General features: G+C 49.3%; 1 protein-coding gene across 5 annotated transcripts in view; it reads left to right on the plus strand.

The window, feature by feature from the left end:
• Positions 1-24,785, plus strand: part of Amotl1 (angiomotin like 1) — a 134,919-nt gene that overhangs the window by 57,548 nt on the left and 52,586 nt on the right. For 4 of the 5 annotated variants that reach the window (XM_085689910.2, XM_048433682.3, XM_085689911.2 and 1 more), the window contains 2 exons: positions 19,187-19,336; positions 22,063-23,014. In XM_085689910.2, the coding sequence (XP_085546036.2) occupies positions 19,187-19,336; positions 22,063-23,014 (1,102 nt within the window). Of the gene's footprint in view, positions 1-5,312; positions 5,458-19,186; positions 19,337-22,062; positions 23,015-24,785 lie in introns of those variants that run through there. The other variant, XM_048433677.3, reaches the window with a different exon arrangement.

Raw genomic sequence — 24,785 nt, forward strand, 5'->3', positions numbered from 1 at the left:
TCAAATCGGGGATTGGATCCGGCTTTCCCTGGCCTGTTGGCACTGCCTTGAAAAGAATCTGGTTTCTGGGAGGAAATGTAAACGTTCCAAGGGGGAGCTGGTTGAACTTTCTTGGAACGTGACATTTGTGGCAGGCCAGAGAGTGGCACCCAGGTCCACGACGGCTCTTGACAGCCCAGAGGAACCGCTGGTACTGCTTCCTAGGGAACCATGCTGGGGGACGAGTTCCCTTCGCCACGAATCCTAGGCCTTTCCCCTCTTCTCATTTTTTTTTTTTGAAAATGTTTGCTTTTCTGCCTTTGTCGTGGGTGTATTGTCTCTATTATCTGGACTGCGGCTTCAGGACACAGATCTTGATCCCAAGGGCCTTGGTGCTTACATTTTGGATGGAATTTGGTCCCTCTGCTTCCTGTTTCTTTCCACATGGCTCTAGCTTCCTCCTCGAAGACTATTAAAAGTTTGGTGGTTTTTGCTTATAAAAGGCCTTGGTGGTGGTGGAGGGTTGATACAGCAAAAATCCATTTGCCTCAAGAGTGTCAGCTTGTTCTCCAGAAGTGAGCACAGCAGACTAGGGTAATATTAAACAGCTACAATTCAGAAGACTCCTTTTCAGGGAGTGAAATGTCAGGGCTTGAAGATGGAACGTCCCTGGCTTTCTGCTTCCAAAACTAGGCTGTGGATCCTGCCAGACTGCCTAAGATTCTTCCTGGCGGCCTACCATATGGGGCTCAGGTTGGCAGTGCCCAGTCCAACACTGGTGCTTAAGGTTCTCTGGGGTTCAAGTTCTTGACGGCTCCAGAGAAACAGAAGTACTAGGACTGTGCTCTGAACATTGCATGGTTTCTCCCCACGTTGGCTTTTTATTGGAATAACGAGAGAACAGTACTTAAGTTGAACTGTGGAAGAAAAGCAAAGCATCAGGAGGCAAACATTTGAGCAGCACGGAAAAGAGCAGGCATAGAATAGAGTGTTCTAAAGACCTCTTACTTGGTGGGTTCCTGGTGTGTGTGTGTGTGTGTGTGTGTGTGTTCATGTAAGGAGCAGGCATAGAATAGAGTGTTCTAAAGACCTCTTACCTGGTGGGTTCCTGGTGTGTGTGTGTGTGTGTGTGTGTGTGGTCATGTAAGGAGCAGGCATAGAATAGAATGTTCTAAAGACCTCTTACTTGGTGGGTTCCTGGTGTGTGTGTGTGTGTGGTCATGTAAGGAGCAGGCATAGAATAGAGTGTTCTAAAGACCCTTTACTTGGTGGGTTCCTGGTGTGTGTGCACAGGTGATGTTTAGTTGTTAGTGAGCTTGTTTTTGTTTTGTCTTGCATGCCACATTTTTTCTTGATGAGGGAAACTCATCCAGGTGGCAAGTAAGTGAGAAGGTGCTGTGAAGGATGCCCTCATGTCTAGGTATTCAAGGCTCTGTTGAGAAGATGTGGGCTGCGGGCTCCGGTGGACCGAGAACACGCACAGACTGTAGCATGAGGAGTGCATCTTCCGTGGACAGCAGCACAGGCATGGAGAACTGTGAGCGCTTTCCCGGGAAGGTGCTCGGCTGGTGAGCGTGGAGAGTGCCTGCTCCTGCCAGCCAGCCTGTGTGTCTGGAGCGTCTCTGTGTGGCACTATGCTTTCTGATGTCCGACACCCGTCAGATGCGTGATCCCAGAGCTAGACACACCCAGATGTGTGATCCCAAGAATGGTGGGCCCAATTAACGGAGGCAGGAGCTCCGCTGGGAGAGCATTCTCCAGGTGTGCGTGTGTTTTCTGAACGTGCAGGGCAACACCCAGAACTGAAAATATCCAGTGACAGACCCAGGGAAGTGCTGGGAATACTGTCAGATTCCGCAGCAGTTCACACCATGTGTTGAAGTTCGTAAGCGCTGCTAGCATTTCTAGTATTTACTAACATTTTCTGAAGTAACACTCCTTTCTGGCTGGATTATGTGTGTTCCTGTGCATATGGAAATGAAGGCCAGGGATTTTGTAGTATTTTGAATGTTTTTATTACTATTGAAGGGTACCTGAATACAGTAGGTGACAGAATCCTTGAAAAGCAAGAGGTGAGGGAGGAGGTCAGGCCAGAGGATGTATTTGATTACAAAGTTTGCTAGGAATTGTCTGAGGTTACTGAGGTTTTATGTTTGTTTGCCAAGGGATTCTTTTTTGAAGTCCTGTTGGTTTGCCCTTGCTTTGTTTTGGAGGAGTGGTTCTGTGTACACCTGGCCGTGGTGGGTAGGCCAGGGCACTGCTTCTCTGAAAGGAAGTTGCTGGTGCTCTTGGATGTTGCGCTGGGTCCTGGTTGAGCCCTTCTGTCACTTGTGAAACCCTAGGGTGCATTCATCCCAAACTCAGGGCAGAACTCCCAGCCTATCACGGGGCTCAACATCAGGATTGTTTGTTTGTTTTATTATCCCCCTTTTCTTTTTAGGAGGAAGGAGGCATTGGGAACACGACCCTGTTAAGTCTCTGGGTGCAGCTTTCAAATGCTGTCCTGTTTGTGTTTGGGGTCTCACTGGGCAGCGCTGCAGCTCTGTCTCCTCCACTCCTGTTGGTCGTATTAAATGTTAGTGGAGTCCTCAGCCTCCACATTCCATTTGAAACGATCGTAGCTTCCCAGGAGGTTGCAAGTACAGTAGTGAGGCCTAGGGCACCCTGTCTCCGCTGCTGGTGACCCTGACTTGGTCATGGGACCCTAGCAGGACCAAGGTGACATGAATGTGATCCTCAGAGCCCAGACCGGGCTCTTCAGGTTTCACACACATGTTTGCTGAGTTTGCATCTCCCATGCACTGTGAATCCAGCTCCACAGTCAAGATGCAGAGCAATTCCGACTCTCGGTGCTTTTCCTTGCTCCCTGATTATGGTGACGCTCACTCTTTCCTTCTTCCCCTCAGTCCCTGAATCACAGTGATACCTCACCTAATCATAATTCTCTACAATTCTGTTTATTATGTTTTATGTAAGCAAATCCTTGAAATATGGAACTCTTGAGACTGGCTCCTTCGTCTGTGCTGTTTCCTGAGATCCACCCAGAGTTTTGCTTGTGTCAATGATCGGTTCATTTTCATTGCTGAGTAGTACTCCAAGGGCTGGATGTGGTCTGGCTGCTTCTCTGTGAAGGGACACCTGGGTTGCTTTCAGTGTTTGTTTATTACCGGGGATGTTTCTGTGGATGTTCACAAACAGGGTGTGTGTGGACATATTTTTTCACTATTTCAGATAAATACCCAGGAGGCTAGATTAGATGGTAACTGTGTGCTGTTAATAAAATAATCGCTAAATGCTTCTCCAGAGTAGTGATTTCATTTTAGAATCCTCCCTGCAGTGTAAACACCCTACGTTTCTGTCTCCTGAGCAGCATCTAGCACTGATTTCTATGTAAGCTGTCCCAACGGTGTTCTAATAGGTGCTGTAAGCTTATTGTGGTTTAAGTTTGTTCTTCCCTAAGGCCCACAGGCCTGCACATGCTCTCTGAATGCGCTCTGTCTGCATGCTCTGTTTGGGGAGAAGTCCATTACTTCACTGCCCTAACTGGGTGTTTTATTTTACCCTGCGCTCCGAGCGTCCTCGGTGTGCAGGGCTGTGGCGTGCGTCTTCTTCCCACAGTGAGCTTCCGTCCTTTACTCTCTTTCTGGAACCATTTTGAAAAACTAAGTCTGTAATTTTGGTAAAGTGCAATTAACTGATTTTTTTTTGTCTTTATACATGGTGCTTTTGGTGTCCATCCCTCCTAAGAATGTCTTGCCTAGCCCTGTGTCCCTTGCCTGCCTTCCTATGCTTGCTTCTACAATGTTTACATTTTATGTTTAAATTGTAAATTATGTCGTTTAGCATCTGCGAGTCTTAGTGTTGACCTTTATTCGTTTTTACATTTTTAGAAAAAAATTTACTTATTATGTATGTATGTGGGTGTGTGTGTGAGAGTGTGTGTGTGTGTGTGTGTGTGTGTGTGTGTGTGTGTGTGAGAGAGAGAGAGAGAGAGAGAGAGAGAGCACCTGGAGGTCAGAGGGCAGCTTGTGGGAGTTGGGTCGCTCCTTTGCTATGTGTGTTCTTGGGACTGAACTCAGTTTGTCAACCTTGGCAGCAAACACTCTTATGCACTGAGCCCCATTTTTAGTAAATAGGCATGAAAATGTGGTTTTTGTCCTGGCTTTCACACACTTTGTTTGGTGGCCCTCCCCCCACTCTTCCTCCCTTCCACTCCTTCTCCAGAAAAGCTCCACGTCATCCCCATTACAGTCTTTCTTCCCTTCCCACTTCCTTAAGGATCCCTTCCCCCTTCTGGTCCCTCTTCTGATTTCATGACCGGAACCACCCTTGTGTGAAGGCAGCAGGATGGGATCTGGTCTCCAGCTCACAGCCATCTCTATGCCTGTTCCCAGGCACGCGGCTCACATGCACCAGGACCTGCTGGTGGAGAAATTTTTTGAACAGCACATGGAGCAGTGGCTTAGAACACAGGTAGAAAGCATAGTGCTTGTAATTCAGCAGCACAAAGACTGTCAGAAGGCTGGCGAGATTGAGCTAGGATGTGTTTAAAAACAAGGAAAGATTAAGAACAATTTTAACCTCCGCAGCCGCCTCACTGTGTGACCACAGGGAACTTTGGCCACCGAAGCCTCCGAGGTGGAGTGGGATGAAGCCAGATTTCTTGTCTCAGAGTTGCGTGAGAGCTAAATAAGACATAGGTCAAACTCAGCACAGTGCAGACACATCGGAGGCCTGTGGTAGGCATATGCCACCATTGTTATTAAACCAGCCGGAAGTGCTGATGAGGTGGCTCACTGAGTAAGGACACTACCACCATGCCTGGGGCCACACGGGAAGGGAGAGGAGGGAACGAGTTCCCAAAAATTGTCCTTTGACCTCCACACAAACTTGACGGCATGCTCCTCCTCTCCCCTACAAATAAAATAAATGCAACGATAAATTTACAGAAACGATAGGAAAGCTAACTGCTTCACAGTGTGTGCACTCATGTGTAGCTGACAGAAATTCCCCTTCTTCAGCTTGGCGCACGCCTCCAAGCGTCACATACGACTGATCCGTGTATTGGAAGCGGGGGTGCTGTATTCACAGTCTAGTTCCGACCGTAGCACGGGCCTTTTCCTCTGCTAAGACTATGAAGGAGTAGAGAAAGATCTCCTTGCTGTGCTGACCTCAGCAGGTGGCAGGATGTGTGGCCGCTGCCCCAAGGCTGGAGTCAGCCAGGACCCACCCACAGCTGTGCTTCTCTTTCCTCTGCGACCAGAGGGGGAAACGGGCAGTAATTGTCGCCCTGAGGGTGGTAGCGGAGTCCAGAGGAAGCCTCAGAAGTTGTTCTGCCTCAGTAGGCCACAGAAAGGCCTAGGACTTTGTGCTCTAGGGTCACAGAGCAGGGCCCTTTACATTGGGCCTGGCCTGAAGCACACTCTTGGGGACTGAGTTTGTTTGAAGAGGTACACTTGGAAGGGGCTGGTTTCTGAGGTGAGTGGTGGGTGTCGCTGTATTTTCTCCTCCGCGCTCTCAGGCCATACGCTGTCACACACACACACACACGCACACACACACGCACGCACGCACACACGCACGCATGCACGCACACACACACACACACACACGCACACACACACGCACACACACACCCCATGCCCCACCTTCTCGTGTTACTCAGAGGACGTGCCACGTCTGGGTCTGTACCACTGGAGACAGGTCGTATTGCCCGAGAGAAGTCAGTTGACCTCTGCAAAATAAATGGATTTGCTAAATATTTATATTCTAAAGTTAATGTGGAGTTTAAGTGGGATAATGAGTATGAACGTTCTGTGGGGGTGGCACACACCTTTAATCCCAGCACTCGTGAGGCAGAGGCAGGCAGATCTCTGTGAGTTCGAGACCAACCTGGTCTACAAGAGCTAGTTCTAGGACAAGCTTCAAAGCTACATAACCAAACCACCCCCCCCCCAAAAAAAAGTTTTGTGGGAGAGACAAAGATAGGGTTTAAAATGCATTTTCTTTTAGATTGCTTGTGTGTGGGAGCGTCTGTGAGAGGCTATGTGGACGCCGCCAACTTTGTATCCTTGGGCTGGAGTTGCCGGGGTTGTAAACGTCCTGACGTGGGTGTTGAGAACTGAACTCGGGTTCTCTAGAAGAGCAGAGACTGCTCCTAACTGTTCAGCCATCTCTCCCGCTCCTTTTAAAGAATGACCTGGTGCACCCTTGATGTCTTTGGACTTGGAGCGGCTGTCTCTCCAGACGCTAAGAAGGCAACCGATCACCTCTGTGCATGCTGGGACCACTTGATTACGGCTGCATAGACTCGTGGAGAAGGTTCTGGCAGGGAATGAGCAGTTGACTGGGGTGTTTGGGGGCTTCTAAACCAAGATGTTTTGCGCAGTGACAGATGGCTACAGGAGCATCCGGAGATGAAATGGAGTGGGTAGACTCCGTTTCCTTGCAGGGCAGAAACAGGATTCCATGTGGGTTTTCCCGTCAGTTTAGGACAATGAGACCTGTACCGTATCTGTTTATCGTTTTCTCTGTTAAAGACGTGGGCCTCCAGCACTCATGGACACCTCCAGCCTCCTTAAGCCAATGGCTACTTAAACCCGTGAGAAGCTGGAGTCCAGGTCTTCTGCTCTGCTGGTCACAATCCAGACTGCAGCACTTAGCTCTACTGTTACAGGAATTTCTGCCCAGTGCTGGTTCACAGTGAGGTTGGCTGCTTGGTGACAGGCAGGAGCACATTCGTGAAGGGAAGGCTGAGCTCCCTCTTGGAAGTCAGCGGTGGCCAGGTGGAAGAGCTTCCCGAGGGTGACTGCTGTCTGTAGGTGCCTCCCCAGGCCACTGTTTTCTTCATCTGGAAGGCAGATCAGCACGGTATCTGATGTGGTAGGCTCTTATCGAAAGATCCCTTCTGTTTCTAGGGATGCTCAGCTCACGGATTCTCCCATGGCTGCTGCTAGAGACGAATAAACAGAAGGGTTGGGTAGAATTGGCACGGAGGCCCTCCTAAGCAACATTGACAATGCCAGCTTGACCACCCCACCTTGGTCAGTCTCACTGTTGAACCTGCTTTGGTCATCCAGAGTTGGGGGCTAGCCCCGTTCCTCTCTGCATTGTTTGGACTTGTTCACACCCTCCCACAGTGTCCTTCTAACTGTGATGTTTTTTCAAAGTGTTCTGTAAGCTGTCAAGTTCCTCTTCTTGCTAACTGCTCATCCCCAGGTCTTTGCAGATGACCCCTGAAATGAGACACTCTTTACACACTTTCTCTCCCTCTGCTAGCCAGTCTCCCCAACTCTTTACACACTTTCTGTCCCTCTGCTAGCCAGTCTCCCCAACTCTTTACACACTTTCTCTCCCTCTGCTAGCCAGTCTCCCTGGCTCTTTACACACTTTCTCTCCCTCTGCTAACCAGTCTCCCTGGCTCTCATTTGCTGCGGGCACCGCGTGACAGGCTGCTCTTTCTTTGTTTCTTCCCCTTTTCCTGCATCTTCCCAGAGCAGGCCCCGCAAGACCAGGATGGCAGACAGCTTGTTTTACAGGCTGGCTTTGCCAGGAGCAAGCGAGGAAGGAGGCATCTCCTGCTCTGCTGCTGCTGTTCCTCTACCGTTAGGGCAGCCTCGGGTCCTGTGGCTCAGGAATGGGAGCAGGAAGGCTTTGGAACTGTGGTTCCCGCTATCTAGTCCTCTCCATCTGGGGTCTTTGTGGAAGGGGTACTTCTCTGGTAAGGTCTGTTTCCCTGGGAGCGCCCCTCCTCCCTTGAGTTTCTCTGATACTGTTTCCCTGGGTACACCCTCCAGCCCCAAGTAGCTCTGATATTATTTTCATTGCTCATTTGGAGATGCAGGGGAAAGTTGAAAAATGTAAAGACAGACACACTAGGAATGCTTTTTTGTAGCACTATGGGGAATTATGGGCATTGGGGAATTAAGGCAAGACAGTCCAGGGCTGTGCTGTTTCAGAATACATAAATAGATTTACACATGACCTTGGAAGTATAGAGCAGGAAGCTAAGAATACGTCTGAATGCTCTACTCTAGAATACATATTTTCTTAGTTCTGAGTTAAAAAATGAGATTTCCCAAAATTGTGAAGTCTCTTACACTTTTCTCCAAAGTAAATTCTAGGAGTTTGGAGGGGAAAATGAAATAAATACACATATTTATGTTCTGGTGCCTTTTACTCAGTGACGTACATCATTTTATTAGTTCAGGAGCACAAAGCAGGGATTTTATTAGGCCAGTTGTAAAATGAGCAGGTTTTGCGGTGCTGAGGTGGTTGGTGTGTGTGCGCACACCCACTCGTGGCTGTGGGGGTCAGAGGGCAAGGCCGAGTCTCCCTCCGTAGCCCTTTGCCTGTCTTCAGTCTCTCACCGAATGTGGATGGATTGGAATGGCTGACCAATGGGCTCCAGAGACCTGCCTGGCTCTCCTCCTTCCCAGCAGGGATCGCAGGCCCTCTCCCCTGGGTCACATTTTATGTGGATGGTGGGGACGTGAGCTCTGGTCCTTATGTGTGACAAGCACCTTACTGACTGAGCCCTCTCTGCAGCCCAAGGTTAGTGGGGTTTTTGTTGCAAGGCAATAACTACAAATATGTTCCCGGAGTCTGCTTGGAGTATCTTCAGCTTTATTTTATGGAGGAGGCGTTTGCTGGGTAGCACTGAGGTGATCTCTGATTTCCTGTTTTTAGACAAGTTAAGCAAAAAGATTACAGAAGTTGGAATGTGAAATGTCCCCTCAGGGTTTTTTTGAGACTTGGTCCCAAACTGGTGTAGATGCTTTGAAAGGGCCTGGAACATGAAAGGGCTGGGAACACTTAGGAGGTGGAGCCTCCCTAGAGGAAGCAAATCACTGGAAGTGGACCTGAAATATCATAGCCCTGGAAGTGGGCCTTGAGGTATCATAGCCCCGGAAGTGGACCTGAGATATCATAGCCCCAGAAGTGGGCCTTGAGGTGTCGTAGCCCTGGAAGTGGGCCTTGAGGCGTCGTAGCCCCGGAAGTGGGCCTTGAGGTGTCTAGTGAATAAGTGCATAGACTATTAACACAGCAAATCTGAGGTAGAGACTCAAGTGGACAGCTTGCCTAGGAGGGCACTGAGATGATTTCTGTGAACTACCAACATGACACAACCTAGAATCACAATGAAGAATTATCGGGACATGGTTGCCTTGGTTGTTGACTGGCGCAGCCCACTGTGGGTGGCCCCATCCCTTAGGCCGGGTCCTGCCCTGTTTAAGAGTAAAGAAAGCTGAGTGAGCAGCCAGCAGACAGCACTGGTGTGTTTGTTGTCCCATGCTCTTGACTGTAGATATGGTGTGACCATCGGCCTCAGGGTTCTGCCGCTGTGACCTCTCTTCATTTTGGGCTGTAACCGAGAACTGTAATCCAATAAATCCCTTCCTCCTTCAAGATGTTTGTTGTAGGGATATTTTTATCATAGCAACAGAAATGAAACAAGAACAGGTACTACTGAAATAGTATCTTCTCAATGTTTAAGGTCTGTCCGTACCAAATCCCAGATGAATACCAGCTATATGTTCTCTGCCCCTATGGGACCTATATTTTTTGTCTATATACGTTTGTGTGCATGTGTGTGCATGTATGTAGATTGACATTCACACATACATATGAGTGTGCATGCGGAGACTGAAAGCCAACTGTCAGATGATGTCATTAATCATTCTCTGCTTTATTATTTATTTGTATTTTCTCTGCCACCATGGATTGAACTGAGTACTTCATGCATGCTGGCCAAGTGTTCTCCACTGAGCTATAGAACCCAGTTTTCTCTACGTATGTTTTGAGACAAGGTCTCTCACTGAACCCGGAGCTATCAGAATAGTGTTAGGCTAGCGTCCTTGGCCAGAGCCCTTGGCGACTTCCCGTAGCCTCTCCAGCACTGACAGTGTATGTGTGCACTACTGCACACATGTGCATGACTGCCTGGTACCTTCATGCTTGCATGGCAAGTATTTTACTGAGTAAGCCATACCTGCAGCCCCTGGAACTTATTTTCTGTCAGGAATTTAGTGTAGGAAGATACTAGAAAATAGACTGACCTGTCTCCCGAGCCCAGTTTTTCTATCTTGTTTCTTATCTTGGCTAGACCATTGTAGGACTTACTGTTTGGGGGTTGAAAGGTTAATTGTCACAGTGTTGTGATTCTAGAAACTGTTTTCAGCATTACACACTTAGTTTCCCGCTATGTGTTAGGGAAAGGTCCTGAGTTCCCTCCTCAGGAGTTGCAGAGAACAGATTCCCTCTTGGCTCCCCCCTGACCCCGGTAGCCACTTGTGAACAGAAAAATGTGAAGGTTCAGGAGAGGGTTGTTCGTTTGCTTCCAACGCAGAAGGTAGATCCGTGCCACCCCTCATGGCACCTTTGCTATCACCAAGCTGTGAGGGGCTGTGAACATTAGAGCCTGCCATCCTGGGTATGTCTGTGCATACCCCTGGGCTCTGGACTGGCGTGACACAGTAGCCACATAATTTGGGGACTTGGAAGAGTCTTTGGAGAATGCCAGATATTCCTTTGTTTTGGTCTTTGCCAACAGGACTACAGAGGCATGGTTTCAGGGAAATGGTCAGTGTAGCCCTTCGCTCCTAGCCCCGAGTGCTTGGAGAAGCCAAAGTAGTTTAGTTTCATTGTGGATTGTTAGGTAGCTGAAGACTCTGACCTCAGTGCGGCCCGAAAGCCTTGATCTGCTGAGCTTACAGACTTCGCTAATTTGTGATCTTTGTATGAGTTCACGTGGGGGTGTGCGCAGGTACGCATGCGTGCATGTATGGTTGTGTATGTAGAGACCATGGGTTGATATAGAATGCCTTCACCAACAGCTCTCCATTGTACTTTTTGAGACAGGGTCTCTCGCTGAACCTGGGGACATGAATTGTCAGGCTGTCAGTTCATCAAGAGCTCCAGGGATCTGCCTGCCTCTTCCCCGGTGCAGGGGTTTATATGGCCCACCACATCCGGTTCTTCACCTAGAGGCACTCACCTCACGGAACCTTCTCCCCAGTTCCCTGTGATCATCTTGTCAACATGAATTTTGCTGTTCAATTTCCCTATTTTCGTAAAATAGATAACTTTGGCTGAGCACCCACTCTGCATGGGAACACTGCATAGCCCGTGTCTTGGTTGGCGGAGGTAAAATCTTACGTCTGATCCTCCTAGTCAGCCAGTGAAGGAACTGTGATGCCAAGCAGATCTCCGAAACAAAGCCCAAGGCATGCACGCTCTTGGCCGTCTCCTGCCTTCGTTTTTTCTGTACGTGGCAGGGTAGTTCTCGCTCCTCTTCAGTCACTCTGTCCCAGTGTCCTTCCCCTTGTCTGTCCTGGCTTCCTGTTGGATGAATCACCACAGCGTCTTTTCCTCTTCCTTAGACCCGAGTGCGTCATGGAGCCCCTCCTCCACCCTGTGAAGTCATCCTGGTTGGCTTACATTTCTGCCCACGAGCCTTCCCTCAGGGCTGTCCCGAATCACAGGGTTCCCCTCCTCTGACGGACTTCAGCCGTCCTGTCCGCTGTCTGCCTTCCCCAGGGTTCACCTGGAGGTGCAAGGCCTCCCCCTTTGCCTGGGCTGGGAGGTAACTCATTTCTAATTAGAACCTGTTTTTAGCATGCTCATCTTAAAATCCTCTTCTGTTTCACCTCTTGCAGACGTATCCCATAGTGTGTGATACAGAACAGTGTTTCTCCAGGAGTTCTCTGTGGAAGCTGGGAGATTCCTGAGTCTAAGCACCCTGCCCTAGTAATCCCGCCCACTTGTGCTTTTTTCTGCATGTTGACATTTGTCCTGGCACAGAAGCAATGCAGCAGTGGCGCTGCAGGGGTCAGCATGCCACGCTTGATTGTGCCAGTGGTTGGCTTATTGTGCACACACAATAGAAAATAAAATTTAAAGGCCTATTTCCGTTAATAACAATCTAGTTGAAGCAATACAAATGATTGTTGTAGTCAGATCTCAAATTTGGGTACTATTTAGAGTCCCGTGTCTAGGAGAAACTGCCTCTGCCGGAAGTGGAACAAAGTACCTATGCACCTGAGATGAGGGGCATTTAATGAGCTGCTTTCAAATGAAAAGTTCTTTTAAAAATCCAATATGCATTTATTGTATGTGCATAAGTGTATATCAGCATGTGTACCATGTGTGTGCAGTACCCACAGAAGCCAGAAGAGGGCGTTGAGTTATCTGGAGCTGGAATTGCAGACACTTATGAGCCGCCATGTGGGTGCTGAGAATTAAACCCAGGTCCTCTGCAAGAGCAGCACATGCTCTTAACCACTGAGCCATCTCTCCAGCCTGGAAAGTTGCTCACAGTTGCAGGCTGCAGTAGTAGCCTCCCAGTTCTCTGTGTTGTGAAAATAATGCCCTAGTACTAATAGAACATACCACAGATGCTCGGAGTGGGGTCTGCTGCTGTGGCTTCCCCTTCTCTCTGACCTCAGACAAGCTGCCCTGGAGACACTTCGGTGTGACTCAATCCCACACTCTGCGTTTCCCTTTGTCCTCAGGGCTCTGTCTGACAGCCGTCTGCCTGTGCACGGTGGTGACTCCTGGAGCTCCCTTGTCAGACACTGGTTCTCCAGCAGACCTGGGCAGCTGTGCGCATTGTTCTCTCGAAGCAGACCTGGTACTTTCAGGGCATGGCTGGCTTGCCTTCTCCTTTGCTTACAGGTCCCGCCGTGCTGTTCTTGAGCATCTGTGGCAGTCTGGTTCACACTGATGAGGACTCAAGAGACAGTTCTAAGTAAGCACAGCCAAGTTAAACTTTAGACAAGTGTAAAGATACTTGTCACACATTTCACTTGAGGGAGTCTAATTACAGGCATCAGAGTATTGGTCTCACGTGTTTTCTGGAGCAGGCGGCTTGGTCCATGGAATGGGAGATCATCGTGTATGGGGCTGAGAATGTTGGAAGCCACATTCATTACTTTCCACACTAAAGCCTGTGTTTTCAATCATGATTTTTTAGGGACAAAGAGTGGGAAAACCCTATTCCTTGTACATTTCCTCTTAGTAAAGTATGTATTGTGAGCAGGTTGTATGTTATGCATAGGTGTTTTGTTCACAGGTATGTGTTTGTGCACAGATACGTGTTTTGAGCGGGTATGTTGTGAGCAGGTGTGTGTTGTGCACATGCATGTTGTGAGCAGATGCATTGTGTGCAGGTCTGTGTTGTACACAGGTATGTGTTGTGTGTGTGTTGTGCATGGTGTGTATTGTTTTCAGGTGTGTTGTGCAAGGGTCTATGTTGTGAGCAGGTGTGTTGTGTGTATGTGTGTGTTGTGTGCAGGTGTGTATTGTTTGCAGGTGTGTGTTGTGAGCAGGTGTGTTGTGTGCAGGCGTGTGCGCAGGTATGTATTATTTACAGGTGTGTGTTGTGAGCAGGTGTGTTGTGCTCAGGTATGTATTGTTTGCAGGTGTGTGTTGTAAGCAGGCATGTTGTGTGCAGGTGTGTGCTGTGAGCAGGCGTGTTGTGTGCAGGTGTGCTGTATCCAGGTTTGGGTTGTGTCTGGTGTGTAAGATGAGGAAGCTGCCTTTACAAGTCTCACCTTGTCTCAGGTGCCTATCGTATGAGTTGGCTCATCCCTTGTTTTCCAGTTGTGTTCTTAGGCTTTCTGGTTCCCTTTCAGCCCATGTGTCCAGGCACGCATCTCCTTGAGTGGGGTATTCCACACCTCAGGAAAGCCTGAACCAGGTGCCAGGTCGTTGGGTTCAGCTGTGAGCGTTTGGCAACTCGGCAAATTCCTTAGCCCTGTAGATGGTGAGGCAGAAGCTGCAGAGTTTGTCGTGGAGGTTGAAAAGTCTTTTGTAAAGTTAGAGGAGGCTAGATGAGCTGGCGTGAAGCAGTTGTAGGTGCATGGGAAGCTTTAGATGATGTGTAGCAGGGAGTTTGACATGTTGGTGACATCTGGGAGTTGTCTTGCTGACAATGGTGTCTTCGAGGAATGGGCCTGTGGCCTGCCAACTCCAGAGCACCAGTATTAGCTGCAGAGGGGACAGAAAGCACCCCTGCATTTTAGGGAGCCGGGGGTGCAAGGAATTATCTGGGACACTCTAAGGCTATTCATAGAGGGATCGGTAGTATTTTATTTCAACTGTGTGGTGCTGAGAGTGTCCCAGAGAGCCCTGCTTTATCCTCTGTGAGGTTAGAGAACATGCCTGACTCTGGGCTAGTGACAGAAACCCACACGTACACAGCCTGTCTTCAAAGTCTTGACCATCTCACAAGGGTGATAGCAGCACCTACCTCAAACACCTCTATTGCCCAGTCCTGGGCTGTGGAGTTAAGTGGTAAATTGTGTGTCCTCCAAGTATAAACTGCTGTGGTGGCTGTTGGAGGTGTGTGTGCAGGGGAGGGAAGTAAGGTGTGTGCAGGGGAGGGGAGGCACTCCAGAGGAGGTAAACTTATGTAAAAGTTGGCTGAGAATTTAAAGCAGTTGGGAGTGTGTGAAGCTGGGGGTAGTACTAGGAGGATTAAGGGGACATGTTCACAGGATGCATGGATGCTGAGGGACAGCCAGAGGAGGAGCCTAATGATTGACAGCCCTGGAAACCAAACAAAGTCTGACCTCAGAGTGATCGACCACAAGGTTATGTACAAAAGTAGTAATATATGGAAAGGAACTTAATAAGGACAGGGAAGTCTCAGTGTCCCCTCCTCCAGACAGAGACTGCACTTAGTTTCCTGACTGCTCAGACCCAGATAATCACACAGAAACTATATTAATTACAATACTGTTTGGCCAATGACTCAGGCATATTCCTAACCAGCTTTTATATCTTAAATTAACCCATTTCTATTAATCTGTGTAATGCCACTAGGCTGTGGCTTACTGGTAAGATTCTGGCATTTTTCTCCTTAGGCAGCTATATGGCATCTCTTTGACTCTGCCTACTCTCTCTATATCTCTGTTCAGATTTCCCGCCTGGCTTTACTCTGCTAAGCCATTGGCCAAAACAGTTTTATTCATCAACCAATAAAAGCAACACATATACAGAAGGTCATCCCACATCACTCTCCCCCACCTCCGTATGTGTGTATGTGTGTGTGTGTGTCTGTCTGAGTGTGTATGTATGTCTGTGTGTGTGTCTGTATGTGTCTATGTGTATATCTGTGTGTCTGTATGTGGCTGTGTGTCTGTGTGTGTCTGTATGTGGCTGTGTGTGTGTCTATATGTGTATGTGCCTGTGTGTATATCTCTGTGTCTGTGTGTGTCTGTATGTGTGTGTGTATCTATGTGTGTGTGTGTGTCTGTGTTAGGAACCATCTGAGTCTGCTCAGTTGGCATGGTGATAGATGCTGGATCCAGCTCTGAGGAGTCCATCACGGAACGGAGTTGAGATGCTACTTACAGTCCCTTGCCCTACCTCTTTCCTCCCTTAAGAAGATGGTTTCATTTTAACCCTAATTCATTTTTCTTCAACACTGAGATTCTTTATCATCTCTGCTGTTAGTGAGAGAAAAAGTCTTGGTCAGGTCACATCACCAGCAGACCTGGAAGACAGGCACAAGGAAAGGGGCAGTCTAGCACTGTGGAGGGACGTGTTTCCAGTGCCGCCAAAGCAATCCAGAAGCACCTGAGCTCTGGAGGGGTGTGGCGGCAGGATTCTGTGACTTGTAGGTTTCGTTAGGCAAAGGAATGGCTCTTGGTGAACTGGATCTTGCTGGTGTGGGAAGCATTAAACTCCACAGAACTTCAGAGCATCAGCCTTTGTTGCCTTTCTTCCAGTTGGGAGCACGGGGAGCTTCATTAGCCTCCCTAGACCCCTTCCCCAGAAACCCGGTGCCCCTTTCCAGTGCTTTGTCCCTGTCTCCAAAACCCTCAGCAGAGGGTCTGGGGTACAAGAAGGTAGATAACTCTAAGTCACCCCCTTAGACCAGGGGTCTTGTCCTTCTGATGCCCTTCCACACAGCCACATTATGCACACACTGCTGAGCCAGCAGTCATGAGAGGCTCTTGCTCTCCCTACTCTGGCAGGGATGTCGGTCCCGGGGTCTGAGCCAGGCCATACAGGGGCCTTCTGGGTGGTAGTTGCGTCTGCAAGGCTTTTGTGGCTTCTTGCAGCTCCTGCTCCCCGTAAGGAAGTGCCAGCAAAGAAAACAGCTTTCTGCTCAGGCTGCGCATCTGCTTCCAGGTTCTCACTGCAAATATCCTTGGTCTGGCAGTTTGCTTAAGCAAACAGAATGGTTTTTTTGCTAGAGAAGTCCCCTGTGCAAGACAGTGAACTGAAATGGACAAGAAGGACAGGGATACATGTGATGGAACCCCAAGACCTTGTAGACATTTGCTGCCTGACTTTCCCTGGTGCTACGTTGACTCTGGTTTCTAGGGGCGTGTCAGTGCTGGGGCAACCCCATTTTCTCTTACTGTTCACTTGCAGGGCTTGTTCTCTCATCTGTGGGCCCTCTTGCCTTTTGTCTGCACCCAGAATCCTGGCAACTGTGAGAATGTTAGTGAATGTATGAGCCCAAGTGTATGTGAAAGATGTCTTTGAGTGACCGCAGCCATGTACTCACAGCTGAACACAACATCCTTGGATGTGTGTGTGTGTGTGTGTGTGTGTGTGTGTGTGTATGTACTAGTTCTTTGGTTGATGACCATGTAGTAAAAGGCAGAGTGTGGCGCCTGCACCATGGGATGCACTGCAAGTTGGGTAAGAGGCTGGAGATTGAAACACACAGACAGAGGCACGGGTCATCCTTGAAACAAGAATTGTGTTCCAGGGTAGCTTATATAAGGCTCTCCTTGACTAATGGCCATGCCCTAGCTCTCGGGACTTTTCAGCTGCAAGCCCACCAGAAACCACTCCCCTGCCATCAGGAACTCCTGAGGGTCTCGTGCTCAGAGCAGCTGCAAGCATAGGACAACAAGTTGACGCCTCCAGGCAAGGGGTCATAGAAAATTCAGGGTCTGAGGGTCTGCAGTCCCCAGCAGCAGTGTGTCTTTGGGGTCCTCCGAGCACAGGTTCCTTTAAAGACTGCTCTTCTGTGGCTTGGCATGCCCTTTTACTCGGCTAGCCATGAAAAAGGTGGAGAAAAGTGACCAGCGTGAACGCTATTGTGGCTGTGATGGCAAAGTGCACGGTCTGTTGTGAGAGCTAGTGCACACATTCCCTCTCCCCTTATGTGCGTTCACATGTACACGATTGCTTTTGTTGTAGTCAAAGCTTGGCCTTTCAGTCACATGACTAGGCAATAGCCGGTAAGGTTGTTACATGCTGCCCCACACCGCTCCTGACCCAGCACAACTTTATGGAACCACCACACTTTGATTGGAGCACACAAGCTCTTGACTCCAACCCCCACATAGAGTAAGCTTGCAGGGTGGGGGCGGACAGTGAGTGGCATTTTGTGGTTTATTTTTGTTCCTTGATGTGCCCCCACTTTCCTCAAGCTTTGGGACCCCAACGTCCAATGCTTATTGGAGTCATTTTGTGAGTTTTATAAAAGACAGCCTGCCTTAGCCTGGTGATACAGCTTCAGTCCCAGCTACTCTGGAGGTAGAGGCAGGGGGATTACATGTTCAAGGTTTCCTGCACTACAGAGTTGAGCTGAGTTTAAGACCAGCCCAGGCAACTTAATAAGACCTTATATCAAAATTAAGATATGCTTTAAGAAACAAGACATAGATGTATCTCAGTCAGTGATAGGATACTTCCTGGCATGGTCAAGATACTAGGTTTAGTCTTCATCACTACACACACACACACACACAGAAAGAGAGAGAGAGAGAGAGAGAGAGAGAGAGAGAGAGAGAGAGCAGAGTTTCCCGTACCCTGCCTGGTAATAGGGTTTGAGAAGTACCCCGAATTCTCATCTGCAGCCACACCTACGCTTTGCTCCCCTCTAGTCTGGCATCCGTCTGTAGCCAGAAACTGGGTCAGGATCTGACGTCAGAACAAAGTCGTATAGAATCTCCAACTTTAGCACAGGATTTCAGATTTACAGGTGTAAAAGCTGAGGCCCAGGAAGGGACCTTGCTTTTCCTCTTCTTGGGGCAGTCTTTGCATGTTGCTGGAAGGAGATGCCTCGGGCATTAGGACTGCAGCTTTAGACTGATCTTGGTACACTATGTCTTTCCTGTTTAGTGTAATCATCCCTAAGGTGAGAGTCCTAACTAGATTTTTTTATTTTAAATTTACAAGAGTATTTCAGCTGTGGAAATCCTAATCATATCTTTCTGGGTCAAACATGCCTGTGATACAGTGCACACACGCACAAATGCTATTTCACCCGTGAGGTCCAACGGCTCGGGGAGAGGCTGCATTTCTGGCCCTTGGTGTCGTGAGACACTAGTAGCTCTGGTTTTGTGCAAAACCTGGAGAAATTTCAGATGCCTGGTTTAAAACCGTTGCTGAAATTTTCTTTCCAAAATGGAATTTTCTTTTAGGCAAGCAGGAAGGGATTTTTATAAATAATAAGTCTGCAGAGGAAAATGGGGGAAAATTGCAGAGCTTTATTTAATTTTGGTGTCCACACAGAGGTGTCAGAGCGGGAAGGAAAGTGGCCTGGTCTGCCAGAGGATACACCTGGCAAATGTGTTGTCAGTGTCCCTCAAGTGGAAGCTCAGGTTTGGTAGCTGTGGGTCCAAGTACAGCACTGAGTTTCACTAAACGTGTGTGTTTGTGTGTGTGTGTGTGTGTGTGTGTGTGTGTGTGTGTGCGCACGTGCGTGCATGCGTGTAACACATACAGGAGCTGAATGGCCATTGCTTGGCTGAGGCCCAGGTCCAAGCCCCTGAGTCTACTGAAACGTGAGACTGAGACTTCACAGGGGACCAGGGCACACTGTGTCTCAGCCTGGGACATTCTCTTGCTGACACATGGCCTGGCAGAGTGGCCATCTCTTCTACCGTGTATTTTTGGAGAGACAGCTGCTCTTCTCACCTTTCCTTTTCTGGAATGCTCCACTTGCTCCTTTCTGTCCTCTACCTTGGCCAGTTCAAAGCCCATGCCTCTGCAGTTCCACAGAGGATGGTGGGCACTGCTCTGGTGACAGTGTTGTGCTTTCCCTCAGCAGGTCACGAGACCCGTGGGTCAGCCTGGTGAGTGGCCGGATTTGTGACAGTCGTGGGAAGTACCTTTGGAATTTTATGAATGAAACAGGCAGACTCATTGCCAGTTGCCATGTGGGGGACGTGAGTCACCAGGAAGGAGGGGCACGTGGTTGGCACTAACACACACATCATTTTCTCTCTCTCAGCTCCTCCCCGTGTCTGCTACAGCCCCAGCAGCCCCGTGCAGATTCTCGAAGAGCCCGCCTACTTCTACCCGGACTTGCAGCTCTATTCCGGGAGGCATGAGGCACCTACTTTGACAGTGGAGGCAAGCGGAGGCCTAGGGGGGAAAAGCGGTAAGTCCTTAGCTGTCGGGTTGTTAGGAGCATGGCGGATCAGAGTTTCTCGTTTTTGGCTCCTCTGCAATAAGTAACCCTTGTGCCTGTGGCTTCAATTTCCACTACTTTTCAATTTCCACTTACATTGACACGAGGTCAGTGGCAATCTGAAAATATTAATGGAAAATGCTAGAAGTAAATAGTTCATAAGTCTAAAATACTGTTACGGCAGAATGTTGTCATGGATCGATTTTACTATTGGCTATCACTGATAATTTCTTGTCATGCATAATTTGTGTTAATTTTATACACACACACACACACACACACACACGCACGCACGCACGCACTCCAGCATGTGACATTTCCTGAATTTGGCAGCGTCCTTGGTTTCAGGATTCCCCTGAGGGCTGGAACATGTCGTTGAGGGTGAAGGAGGGGCTACCATCTTGCAGGCGTTTCTTTATTCTCTAGGCTAAAGTCACCGTCCTGAGCTCTCATGTAGATTTCATTCATGTTGTACCATGTTAATAAGGCCATTTGGGGCTTGAAGAATAGCTCAGTTGGTCACTTCTTGTCACTAGGGTCGGAGTTGGATCCCAGAATGTAAAGAAGCTGGGCGTGGTGCATGCTTGTCAGCCAGGCTCTGGTGAGGTGGGGAGAGACAGGTCCCTGAGACTCACTGGCTTAGCTATCGGTCTCCAGGTCCCAAAAGACCAAGGGGGCCTTCTCCCCCACCGCAAGGCTCAGAGGCTACTGTGGAAGAGAGGACAGATGTAAGAGCTGGGGAGAGGGAGGAGCGCCGGGAAAGGCTGTTTTCACGACACGGCCGTGGCATATTGAACTCACAGCAGCTGTGGGACCTGCACAGGACCAGTCCAGCTGCCTCAGCCAGGATCCCAGCTGGCGAACCCAGTGGGTTACAAAAGTTAGAAGAAAGAAAGGAAGGAAGGAAGGAAGGAAGGAAGGAAGGAAGGAAGAAAGAAGAAAGAAAAGGAGAGGACGGTGGGAGCAGGCAGGAAACGATGGGACCTGGGGAAGGGGTACATCATTTACATGTATGGAATTTTCAGAGAATGAATAAAGGATGTTCTGTTAAGAAAAATAAGGACGGCTCTGGAGAGCAACACGTGACGTTGCGGCCTCCACGCACACGGGTGTGCCCATCAAACACACGCATTCACCCCCACACACCATAAAAAAAGACGATTTTCTATGTAACTCCCTCTAGGAGAACCTCAAGTCTTCATACGTAGGCTTCAGAATTGCATCGTCTTACCCAGGTACTCTCTGCTCAAGCTGGAAATGTTTCCCCTGCCTGGTCTCAAATCCTTTGCCCCTCTTTCCCCTCTTCTCTGCTTTCATTTTCTTGCTTTTGCCAATAAGTCAGAGCTTCAAAATAAATTCAAAACCTTAGTAAATAAGGGACCCCTCATTTTAAATAGCTTTCTAGGTGGTATCTCTGGGTGATGGAGAGAGGCGAGGCCATCTCAGGAAGGGTCCCAGGGTCCCAACAACTGTGCCCCTCTTTCCAATGGAGAAAAAAGTTAGTCGTTTTCCTGCCAACTCAGACCCTCTCCATTTATTATTCATCCACATAACTAAGTTTTTCTACTGGAATTGTTTGTTTATCTTAGTTTTATCTAAACTTTTAAGTCTTGAGGATCTGTGACTTCGGGGATAAATGCTCCATTCCCTTATGTCCCTAACTCTAATACTTAACGGTGTCCTGGACAGGAGAAGGACACAGTCTCAGGACAATGAGACAGCCAGTGAAACCCACACAGGCTGCCTTCCTTTGGGATGTCCATTGTTACAGTTGTTACTGTTGGGTTGCTGTGTCTCTGCGTAGCCCTGGCTAGCCTGGAACTGACTGTATAGACCACACTGGTCTCTGTACAGGGAGGGAAAGGAGCTTGGAGGCAGAGGTCAGAAGCAGGAGGCTTTGGGGGCTGTTTGGAATCTCCCAGCAACTGGTTAGCAGAGCCTGCACCCGGGCGGGGAGGGTGTGAAAGAGCTGGACAGGGAGCAGGTGGGACAGGAACTAGGGCTCGTTTCTTCTTTCTTCATTCATCCAGTGTGAAATTTCTTGATAATAATCAAGAAATGAAAAAAAACACACACAGGATACAGGAGCTGGGGCAGGGAAAGGTGTCTTGGAAGTAGGTGGCTATTAAGTGCCATCAGCTACCCGTGCAGAGGTGGGACACAAGGATCATGACGCAGGAGTTGAAAACGAGTGGACATTTTGTTCAGTGGAGGCAAAAAGAGACTCAGAAAGAGCTCAGGGGAAGCATAGACTAGAAGAGGCAGGTGGTATAAATGGGGCCAGGAAGGAGGCGCTGGAGCAGTGGCCTGAATGCTAAACCAGAAGACAGCCCTGATAGAGGAAAGCAGGGATGGAGGACCGTCACAGCAATCTGGCAGAGGGCCGTGGGTGCTTGCTTTGTGATGAAGAGTTTTTTTGTTTTTATGATGGAAAGACTTCGATCAGTTTCTTCTACAGTAGAACTATTAGGAAAGGGAAAGTGTGATCCGATCACAGAGGAGACAGAAAAGAGATTGGGGCGGTGGGGGGGGGGTCGAGCAGAGTCTCAGAAAATTTGAGAAACAGTCCCTTGAGGCATTGCAGGGTACAGGTGCTGGCACCTTCGGAACTGGGTCTTTAAATGACACTCTGGTTAGAATGTCAGTTGGTGTCTCCTAGAGACAGCCTGTGAGTTCGGTTCCTGTTTGTCTTTCAGTGGAGGACCCTCTCTCCAACTTCCACTCCCCGAACTTCCTGAGGCCCCCAGAGGTGGAGATGAGAGGTTCTGAGGATGTGGCCGCTGGAACAGTGTTACAGCGGCTGATCCAGGAGCAGCTGCGCTATGGCACCCCGACCGAGAACATGAACCTGCTGGCCATTCAGCACCAGGCCACGGGGAGTACAGGGCCAGCCCACGCCACCACCAACTTTTCTTCCACGGAAACCCTCCCTCAAGAAGACCCACAAATGGTCTTCCAGTCAGCCCGCCAGGAGCCGCAGGGTCAAGAACACCAGGGGGACAGTACGGTGATGGAGAAGCAGGGCCGCTCCGCTCAGCCTCAGCAGAACGATGAGGAGTTGCCCACGTACGAGGAGGCCAAGGCCCAGTCTCAGTTCTTCAGGGGACAGCAGCAGCAGCAGCAACAGCAGCAGCAGCAACAGCAGCAGCAGCAGCAGCAAGCGCAGGGGCCCCTCGGCCACACTTATTACATGGCCGGAGGTACCAGTCAGAAGTCCCGCACAGAGGGGAGGCCCACAGTGAACCGGGCCAACAGCGGACAGGCACACAAGGATGAGGCCCTGAAAGAACTAAAGCAGGGCCACGTCCGATCCCTCAGCGAGAGGATCATGCAGCTGTCACTGGAGAGGAACGGAGCTAAGCAGCACCTCCCGAGCTCGGGAAAGGCCTTCAAAGCCGGAGGAGGGCCGTCCCCAGCCCAGCCTGCCTGCAAAGCGCTGGACCCTCGTGGTCCTCCACCCGAATATCCCTTCAAGACAAAGCCAATGATGTCCCCAGTCAGCAAGAACCAAGACCACGGACTTTACTACAGTGAACAGCACCCTGGAGTGCTCCATGAGATGGTCAAACCTTACCCTGCACCTCAGCCTGCAAGAACAGAAGTGGCCGTCCTGAGGTATCAGCCACCACCAGAGTACGGGGTCACCAGGTAACTATCAAAGCTCAGCTTTGCAAAGTTCAGTCATATGTTTGTCATTTAGTCTTTGTGAGGCATCTTAGCTTTTTATCAAAACTTTTGCTTGTCCATAGTATTTAATAAGCCATGGGCTTGGATACGTGTAAGGCGGAAACTAGGAACGTCTTCTGTTCTTAGCAGTGGGCAGCTGGGGATGAGTGAGAGTCTTAATTCTTGAGAAGTGTTATTACTCTGTGTGTGTGTGTGTGTTTGTGTGTGCGCGCGCGCACATGTGTGTGTCTGGTTATACACACATAGGTACTTGTGGAGACCACAGGAAACAGTGGCTGTCTTGAGTGCTATTGTTCTGGTACCATCCACTTTTTTGCTGTATTTTAGAAGGGTCTACCCAGAATTCTCCAGTTAGGCTAGGCTGGCTGGCCAGGGAGTCCAGGAGTGACTGTCTCTGCCGTCTCTGCCATCTCTACCGTGGGTCCTGAACGGGTGTCCCTATGCTTGTAAAGCAAGCACTGGACTGACTGAGTCATCTCTCCAGTTCGAAATTGTTCTTTAGTTTTTCTGTTATATTAATATTAATAGACCCATCCCCCATTCCTTTCCTACCTCTTTCCCTTCCTTTGTTTATTCAGTCAAGATCTTCATCGACACTCGCACACACCTCACACACCACACACTCACACACACATCACACACACCACACACTCACACACACCTCACACACCATGCACATCACACACACCACACACATCACACATACCACACACTCACACGCACCACATACATCACACACCACACACATCACACACTACACACATCACACGTACCACACACATCACGCATACCACATACACCACATACACTTGCACATACCACACATACTCGCACACAGCACACACACCACATACTCACACACACACCGCACACTCACACACATCACTCACATCACACACCCCACACACACTCACACGCCACATACACTCACACGCCACATACGCTCACACACATCACTCACATCACACACCCCACACACACTCACACGCCACATACACTCACACACATTACACAGGAGAAAGCAAACTCTGGATGCGGGATGGAGGCATTAGCCAGACCGTGGAGTCCTTTAGTCCCTCCTCCTCACTCAGTAGACGTGAAGCTGGGCACAGAGGTCTGAAGGTGTTCAGAGCATACAGCTGAAGGAGCAGGGCACAGCTGCCAGCATCCAGCTTCTTGCTCTTTCATTGTGTTTCACCTTCCTGCCTTTTAGTGTGAGCGTGCCTTCAGATTGCCAGTCAGGTTGAGCAGTTCTTCCCGTGTGAGCTCTCCGTGCAGCTTTGGTCCACAGACACAAATATAGTCCCTTCCCCAGAGGTCCTTGAAGCCTCGTCTTTGGGGAAACCAGTAAAGGAACACACAACTGCCACTCCGTGTGGTGTTCAGTGTAGGGATATGCAGAAAGCACTACCCAATTACATGGGATAGAATGACTCAAAATCAGAGGACGCAGGACGCTTCCAAGAGGAGGCAACACTGACTGGGGTCTCAAAGGATTAATGCAAGTTGTAGGTAGAGGTAGGAAGGCCACCCCAAGTGACAGGAAAGCTGTGGGAATGGTGGATAAATGTAGCAAGATGTGACAGAGAGTGTGTTTGGTCGGGGATCTCTGGACATTGTGCTAAGGAGTTTAGTGTTGGTCTGGAGGTAGTGAGAAGTGTGGTGTGCTCAAGCAGAGATACGTGTTGGTGTTCAGTGATGGTGCAGGCCGATGAGACTGGGAGACCTTCAC

The sequence above is a fragment of the Myodes glareolus genome, chromosome 4 (assembly GCF_982192425.1).
Source record: "Myodes glareolus chromosome 4, mMyoGla1.1, whole genome shotgun sequence".
NCBI lineage: Eukaryota > Metazoa > Chordata > Mammalia > Rodentia > Cricetidae > Myodes > Myodes glareolus.